General features: G+C 41.7%; 1 protein-coding gene across 2 annotated transcripts in view; it reads right to left on the bottom strand.

Moving 5' to 3' along the window:
- Positions 1 to 2,285: 2,285 nt before the first annotated feature.
- Positions 2,286 to 8,726, bottom strand: part of LOC126990292 (uncharacterized) — a 7,392-nt gene continuing 951 nt past the window's right edge. Inside the window, exons 2-6 of one of the 2 annotated variants that reach the window (XM_050848857.1) lie at positions 8,246 to 8,418; positions 7,079 to 7,191; positions 5,091 to 5,931; positions 3,656 to 3,878; positions 2,286 to 3,198 (exon numbers count right to left, since the gene is read on the bottom strand). In XM_050848857.1, coding sequence (XP_050704814.1) covers positions 5,783 to 5,931; positions 7,079 to 7,191; positions 8,246 to 8,418 — 435 coding nt within the window. In that variant the 3' untranslated portion in view covers positions 2,286 to 3,198; positions 3,656 to 3,878; positions 5,091 to 5,782. The remainder of the gene's footprint in view (positions 3,199 to 3,655; positions 3,879 to 5,090; positions 5,932 to 7,078; positions 7,192 to 8,245; positions 8,419 to 8,726) is intronic. The other variant, XM_050848856.1, reaches the window with a different exon arrangement.

Genomic DNA, 8,726 nt, shown 5'->3' with positions numbered 1-8,726 from the left:
AGGCAGTGGTCGAATGCGCCGCCGTGTACGTATGGAGGGCTCCTTTAGATTACCACACCTATTATCCCACCTTTGACGTAGCCTGTGATAACCACCTGGAAAGAACCAACATCAGCCTCTAGAAGTCTTGCTCGTGTGATCTCAACTTAAAGTTAGGTTACTGACGTAGAGCACCTTTGACCTCTGCTCAGTGTTGGGCCAACCGTAATCGGGCTCCACCATATATCTTGTACTTTGACAATCGTATTAAAATTGCCACTATTGCTACGATATTCACCTGGTTTAATTAATTATCAGGAAAAGTTTTTTTTTAGGAATGGTACTACGGTGATAACAAAGGAGTGGTCGAATAGTCCTACACGCACGTGGATGACAACGTTGCTAGATTGTCGTACCAGCCCCTTATACACACACACACACACACACACACACACACACACACACACACACACACACGCACGGAATATTCATAGCCTATCCCTCCTTCTCCTCCTCTTCCTCCCCTCCCTCTCTTTTCTTTTTCCTTTCTTCGTATTTTCTTCTTTTTCGTCTTATTTGTTCTTTCTCCTTTTTTTCTGCTTTTTTTTCTTGGTATTATTTTGGTATAATACTTTTTTCTTTTTTTCTTTTCTTTTTCTTCTCCTCTTCTCCTTTTGTTATTCTTTTTTTCTTTCCCTTTTCTTCTTTTTTCTTTTATCTTCGTCTTATCAATTTTCTTTTTCTTTTATTATTTTCTCCTTCATCTCCTTCTTATCACCATCCTTCCTCCTCCTTCTCTTCCTCCTCCTCCTCCCCCTGTATATTTTATCCTCTTATTTGTTAACATTCTCAGTGCGCGCATTGAAATTCTCTCTAGTTTAAGGAAATGGTACAAATGGATCTAATTCTACGTGCGCTGTGAATGTTCTCTCTCTGCTCGCGTCCTTGTGATGTGATTATTTTACCTACTTTTTTCTCATTTGCTTTATTATCGTTTCTCTTTTGTTTTCTTTTACTTAGTGTACGGCGTTAGGGTCTGTACGGCGGCAAAAAGGAGACGGAAAGAATTGTAAAGCTAGCAAAAGTGTTCCTAAAGTCGTGCTGGAAAAATGAATGGCAAAAATGCTCGAAAAAATGCAAGGAACAGGATTGAAAATAATTGATTCGGGCAATAAAATTATGAATATTGCTCTGAGATGGTAGGAAAGGTAGGTAATATAATGTAATGCCATTGGAAAGCAAAATACGTGAATCACCATATGTCCAAGGAATAGGATTGAAAATAAGCGATTCGGGCAATAAAACTGAAAATTGTAGTGCGATGGTGTATAATAGTGAGGAAAGATCCATAATATAATATCATTGGAAAGCAAAATACGTGAATCAGCATAAGCCCAAGGAATATGATTGATAAATATAGTCGGTTTCACGAGAGCTGGCGGGTCAAATCCTTCAGGGATGGACTCGCGTACTTGGCATCATTGCTTGGGTGACAATCTCTGCGTCGCTCATTGGCTGTTGTTTACTAGATCTAACCTACCGTGACATAACCTACTATCTCTTGCTCTCTGGTCCCTCTTTAAGTCAGTACAGGCACCCAAGCAATGATACCAAGTCCGCGAGTCCACCCCTGAAAGATTATGGTGATTCAGGCAATAAAACTGAAAAAAAAATGTAGTGCGATGGTATATTATGGTGAGGAAAGATCTATAGTATAATGCCATTGGAAAGCGAAGTGCGTGAATAAACAGAAGAGAGGACCAAGAAGAGGAGGAGGAGGATGAGGAGGAGGACGACGACCTAGCGATACAGGTCAGAAGAAGAAGAAGAAGACGGAGGAGGAGGAGGTTATCATTTGTCATTTGTTTTTTGGTTTTTGTATCCTCGAACATGTGGAATCTAATGCTTTATTTTTATAGCAATTATTTTTTTCGATAAGAATGTTCCTATTATATACTTTACTGCATGAAAAAAGAGAAGGTATTTGTCTCTTTTACTTTGAATAAATTAATGAATGAAAAACTCGATAAATATAAGAGTATTTTTTCGTGCTTTTAAATAATAGTAAATTCCTGAATCATTATACAACATTTATTTCTCATTGAGAGAGAGAGAGAGAGAGAGAGAGAGAGAGAGAGAGAGAGAGAGAGAGAGAGAGAGAGAGTCTTCCTCACAACGTAACTCTTTTCTCCCACATTTTATCTTCAAAGTTATACAGTTTATTTTTTTTTTATATTACCACACATGTTAAAATAATTAAATAAACTTCATCATTATCACCACTTGTTACGATATCTAAATCATCTGTTTCATCTTCGTCATCATCATCATCATTCTTACCTGTCATTTCATCATCTTTATCTTAATCTTATTTATCTGATTGCTTACCTGGAAATACCTAGCTCAAGAATGACAATACACTCTTATTATTATTATTATTATTATTATTATTATTATTATTATTATTATTATTATTATTAGTGGTGGTGGTAATGTTTTTTTTTTTACATTTCACCTCACACTTCTACCTTCACACTCCCTTCCTCTTTTTTCCTCCATTGCTGTCTCTCTCCTTATATATTCTCTGTTGTTATCTTCTTCCTCATATTTATTCACCTGTCTCTGCTCTCTACCTGTTTATCGAATGCGCTTCTTACATTGCTTCTAATTCCACCTCCTCCTCTGCTCGCAACACCTATGTAATTCCTCTTTATTGTATCATATCATCTCTATTATTACAGTATTCCCCTCCTCCTCCTCTTGCTGCTTTTCCTCTTCCCTCTTCACAATTTCTCATCCTCTTTCTTGAATCTACTCCCTGCTATTACCTCTCATTGAACTAAAACCTTATCTTTTTACTCTTCCTCTTCTTCTCTTTCCTTATATCCTCTCCATCACCAAATATCCCCCTCTTCCTCCTTGCAGCATCGTCCCTATCCTTATATCATCATCACTTATCCTCTTGCTCCTCTTCCCCTTCCTCCTATCTATTTCGTCCACATCATCACTTCATCCTCATCTTCTTCTCCCTCATACAGTGTCTTCGCGGTCTGTGTTTCGATTCGCCTGCAGAGATCCTTGTATTCGGCCCACTTTCTGATCCCCTCCAAGAGCCAGTGGCCGTAGTACTTGGGCTGACTCTCCCTCTGCTCGCACCCCGGCAGGACCACGTTCACGTTGGCGTGGAACCGTGGCTCCAGGAAGAATGGGACGGACAGCCTGCCAAGGGAAAGGTGAGAGAGGTTTGGAGATGTTGTTTGCCGTTTGAGTTCCTTTTGCTCTTAGGTTTAGAATAGATAGTGCCTGTGGGAGGAGGAAGGAAAGGCTGTGTGGGAATGGCGAGTTTGTGTTGGTGATGGTTAGGTTAGGTTAGTGGTGCAGTGTTACCAAACCCAACACACATATACTTTCACGAACCCTGACCTCCAAAATCTTTCAAAGGGTCATATTCTTACGTATCTAGCCTAATCTATCCATCCTAACCTATCCAACTTAACTTAACCTAATCTAACCTATCTACTATTCCAACAACAACAACAAATAAAATTACCTATCCAACCTAACCCAACCAACCTACACACACCTATTCCACCAACAACAACAGCAACAACCTTACCAAACCAACCTAGTCCAACCTAACATAGCCTACCACCACCGCCACCACCACCAGGCTCACCTATCACCACAGCAGTCGATCACCCGGTGTTTGGTAGCCTTGAGAGCCCCGCCGCTGGTGTAGGAGAGCAGCTGGCCGATGTTCATGACGAGGTGGCCGGGTTTGTGCGTCACGTCGATGATGGAGTCGTCCTTCCACCAGCGAACCTGCAGCCCCGGGTACTCGGCAAAGGTGGCCAGCAGCGCGACCATCGTGGTGTCCTGGTGTTCGGCCGTCTGGATCACTGTAGGGGAGGAGGGAAAGTGTGTGAAAAGGAGATGTGGTTCGAGTGCGTGTTTCTTTTGGTTTTAGAGATAGAATAGGTGACGAAAACTTACTGCATGACGGAACTTTGGTGCCTCGCTGACTGTATCACTATAACGATGGAGGAAGAAAGATGGCAGAAGGTGTGTTTAATGTTTTGATGGTCTTTTGTTTTAAGGCTCAGAAAAAGTGATAAAATATCTTTGCTCATGGCTTAATATGTCTGTTTGGCTGCTTGGATTACTGTGAGAGGGAGGAAGAAAGAGAAAAGGTGTCTCAAGCAGGTATTTTTGCGATCTCTCAGTTCCTTGTTTTTAGACTAAGAAGAGATGAGGAAGGAGATGATAACGTGGCAAGACCTTCAATTTACCCGGAAGAAAGGAGTTTGAAGAAGACGTGAAAAGAATATGTCAGCTAGTTTTGCTTGAGGACATAGAGAATGCAATGTAAGATGACGATAATTGAAAGGTGATGAAGATGATAACGTATTGCAAGACCATCAATTTACCCGGAAGAAAGGCGTTTGAAGAGGCCGTGAATAGAACATATCAGTTACTATTGCTTGAAAACCCAGAGAATGCAATGTAAGCTGACGATAACGTGAAAGGTGATAAAGAATATGATAACGTACTACAAGACCATCACTTTACCCGGAAGAAAGGCGTTTGAAGAGGCTGTGAATAGAACATATCAATTTGCTTTTAGACCCAGAGAATGCAATGTAAGATGGCGATAACGTGAAAGGTGATGAAGATGATAACGTATTGCAAGACCATCAATTTACCCGGAAGAAAGGCGTTTGAAGAGGCCGAGACTAGAACATGTCAGCTATTTTTGCTTGAAGACCCAGAGAATGCAAAGTAAGATGACAAAAACGTGAAAGGTGATAAAGAAGATGATAGAATAACGTATAGCAAGACCATCAATTTACCCGGAAGAAAGGCGTTTGAAGAGGCCGTGAATAGAACATATCAGTTACTTCTCCTTTTAGACTCAGAGAAGGCAATGTAAAATGACGATAACGTGGAAGGTGATAAAGATGATAACGCATAGCAAGACCATCAATTTACCTGGAAGAAAGGAGTCTTAAGAGGCCGGGAATAGACCATATCAGTTACTTTTGCTTTTAGACTCAGAGAAGGCAATGAAAGATGGCGATAACTTAAAAAGGTGATACAGATGATGACCTTACAAGACACACCATCACTTACCCGCGTCACCGTCACGGGCTTCATATGTCGGGTTGGGTCTGGCCGGGTAGCGGATGAGCCGGAGCGTGGAGAGATGCGGATCCCTGAAGATGTCGGCGTAGAAGTCGCTGGGTGCTCCGTAACCTTCCGCGATCAGGCTCAGCAGCTCCCGCGAAGCCTCGGTCATCTTCTCGTGGTAGACCTCCATCCATGTCTGACAGAAAGAGAGGTGGAGGAATGGTAAAGATGAGAGGTAGATGTAGATGAATATAGTGTTGATTAGTAGTAGATAAGTAAAGAAAGGCAAGAAGAAGGAAGGAAAGATAGCCAGAACGAAAGAAAGAAAGAAAAAAGAGAGGTTGGTAAAAGGGTTGAAAGATTGAAAGAAAGAAAAAGAAAGACAAAAAGAGAGAAAAACGAAAGAAAAACAAACAAATAAAAAGAAAAAAAAGGAAGAAAAAGAAAAAGAAAAAAAACACAAAAAAACTAAGAAAAATATAAAAAAGATTAAAAAAAATATACGAAAGAACGAAAGAAAAACAGAAAGATTGAAAAAATAATTGAAAGGTTGAAAGAAAGGAAAAGAATAACAGAAAGAGAGAAAAAACGAAAGAAAAACAAACAATTAAAAATAAAGTAAATAAAAAAACAAACAAAGAAAAATATAAAAAGATAAAAAAAAAAAAAAGAGAATCTAACATCCTATCCCTTTAACCTGAAGTTCCTGCCCTCCTCGGATTCCTCTAGACTCTAGAGGCCATTGGTTGTCCTCGATGATGAACTTCTCCTCCAGCGATATGAGTCCCTCCTTCGGCTTCCCCTGCTTCGGTCCGATCTCGAAGGCTGGGAAGGAGAGGACGCGGTGGTTGTGGTGGTGGTAGGGGTGGTGTGTGTGATGGTGGTGGTGGGGGTGGTGCTGGGTAGTGGTGGTGGTGATGATGGTGGTGGTGCAGGCGAATTTAAGTTCCTCATCACCATTCTTACATTCGTTTCACCTTCAATTCACTATCTTCATAACCACCACTATCACCACCACCACCACCACCATCATCTGGGTAAATAGCTCACTGATCAATCGACTGATTACAGACAGACAGACAGACAGATGAATATTCTCGTTCGTGTCGTGTTTCGTCAATATTATTCAAATTTATCAACGTGCATAATTTGTTTCTATATAAAGAGAGTATAACCCTCTTGATAACGTACTTACTGCATGTCGTGTCATTGTACCTCATTACAGCTTCGAGTCATTTGCGTCACTTATCATTCAGAATCGTTTTTATTTTGTCACGCACCTGGAACTAGAAACAGAGACCGAATCCAGAGTAGCTTGCTGATTGGTTAGGTCACAGCATTATCTTGTATGGTCGCGAGAAGGGAACTCGTAACCGTGTATCATAACAGCCATCGAAACAAACAGATGATCTCACTGATCGGTTCGGTCGACACGCAATGCAACAACGAGATCGACAAACCACAAAGAAGAAGTAACAGATGAAATTACTCCGAAAGTTACTCCAGACCCGCACTTGATCTCCCTTCTTTCTCTATAAGACATCAAGTTCTTATATATCCTCAAGGTCTATGCCAAGTTTCGAAGTCATCCCTCAAGTTCTATCGATCTCAAGTTTTATGCCAAGTTCAGAAGTAATCCCTCAAGTTTTAGTGAGTTTTCAAGTTCTTAAAGCCCTCAAGTTCTTATAACTCCTCAAATTCTATCATTCATCAAGTTCAAACAATTTATCGAGTCATTCCTCACATTCTAGCAGGTCTTCAAGTTCTGTGCCAAAATCCCAAAGTCATCCTTCATGTTCTAGTAAGTTCTCAAGTTTTCATAAATCCTCAAATTCTGTCAGTCATCAAGTTTTAATAATTTCTCGAGTCAGTCACCACGCTCTAGCAGGTCTTCAAGTTCTGTGCCAAACTCCCAAGTCATCCCTCATTCTGTCAAGTCCTCTAAGTCCCCCAGTCATCCCTCAGTCCTCACCTTCCTTGTGGGACACGGCGCCGGGGATGACAGGAAAGTATCCGCGGTACTCGCTGCTGCACTTAGGGTTGAAAGACTTCTTGGAGATGGCCATCCTCTGCTCCATCGGCAGGCTGGCGGAGGGAGGAGTGGAGAAGAGATGGTTATAGAAGAGACAGGGGAAAAGAGAGGAAGAGAAGAGGCAGTGGATGGATAGATAAGGGACATGGTGCAGCTAGATGAGAGACGGAACAAGTAGATATTAACTTGAGAGGAAGAGACGGACAGAAACCGAGACCACCGTTGCCAGATTATCGTACTCGGAGCATCACGTATCCCGGCTTCTCACCCTTTAAATATCACCAGGAAACAAGAATAATTAACCTTTTCAACGATAACAACACAAAAAGCCAGTTATTGGGGCACATGAGGCAGCTTTTGTGGTTGAAATCGGGGAATATGAGAGACTGAGTACGACAATCGGGTAACGTTGATTCCGAGACGCGTGAACAGACCCACCGATCTCAAACACTTCGATGTCCAAGACCACACACACATTTGACAAAGCTTTCGTAGGAGTTGCGGGCATTTCAACGGGTAGTCTCAAATAAAGATCCACAGAGTCAAGTGGAGAAGCAGGGACAACGATAAAGACACGGAATAGCGACGAATACAAAGGAACGGAGACCCAGAACGATAAACATGGATTAGGGACAAAGAAATACAAATACGAAGAGACGCGGAGACCCACACGAAGGAGGACAAAGAAGACGAAAACAAAAATAGACCCACGCATGAAAAACGACAAAAAAGAAGACGAAGACAGATAGGGAACCACGAAGAAGAAGAGGAGGAATAAGAAGAAGAAGGAGAAGAAGAAGAAGAAGAAGAAGAAGAAGAAGAAGAAGAAAGAGAAAATAAAAAGAAGAAGAAGAAGAAGAAGAGGAAGAAGAAGAAGATGATGATGCTGGGATGAAAGGAACGGGAAAGAAAAGAGAGGATGAAGGGCGAGGGAAGGAAAGGAAAGGACAAACGAAAGGAGAAAAAGTGGAAAGGAGGAAGAGAAAAAAAAACAGAATTAAGGTACAGGAGAGAAAATAGGATAAATAATATGCTCGTAAGGAAGATAAAGAAGAAGAAGAAGAAAAAGAAGGAGACCCACACAGACACAACCCCCCGCCTCGACACCTGAAGAACCACTTGGAGTGTCGCAGCAGCGCCTCCTCGTCGTAGCCGTCCACGTTCTTGAGGTAGATGAAGCCCACGGTGGTGAGCGCCTCGTGCAGCTCCTTCACCAGGCCGGCCCGCGTGTGACCCTTGGCCAGGCTCAGGTCGATGACGGGCAGGACCTTCTCTTCCTCCTGTATGAGCGAGAGAGAGATGGATAGATAGATCGATAAAGAGTTAGATAGATATAGATAGGGATAGATAGAGAGAGCTTGAGAGAGAGGTAGAGAGCAGGATCTGCTCTTCCTCCTGCCGGGGCGAGAGAAAGATAGACGGATAGAGAAATCGATAAAAAAAAGTAGATAGAGAGTTATATATAAATAGATTGATAGAGAGAGCTTGATAAATATAGACAGAGAGGTAGAGAGGGCAGGATCTTCTTACCCACCAGTCGTGGTGAGCGAAAGATAGATAGATAGATAGAGGTAATAGAGATAAGAGA

This window comes from Eriocheir sinensis, unplaced genomic scaffold, assembly GCF_024679095.1.
Source record: "Eriocheir sinensis breed Jianghai 21 unplaced genomic scaffold, ASM2467909v1 Scaffold1528, whole genome shotgun sequence".
In the NCBI taxonomy this organism is placed as follows: domain Eukaryota; kingdom Metazoa; phylum Arthropoda; class Malacostraca; order Decapoda; family Varunidae; genus Eriocheir; species Eriocheir sinensis.
Note: the sequence above shows the minus strand (reverse complement) of the source record. Positions and strands in the feature narration are given on the sequence as shown.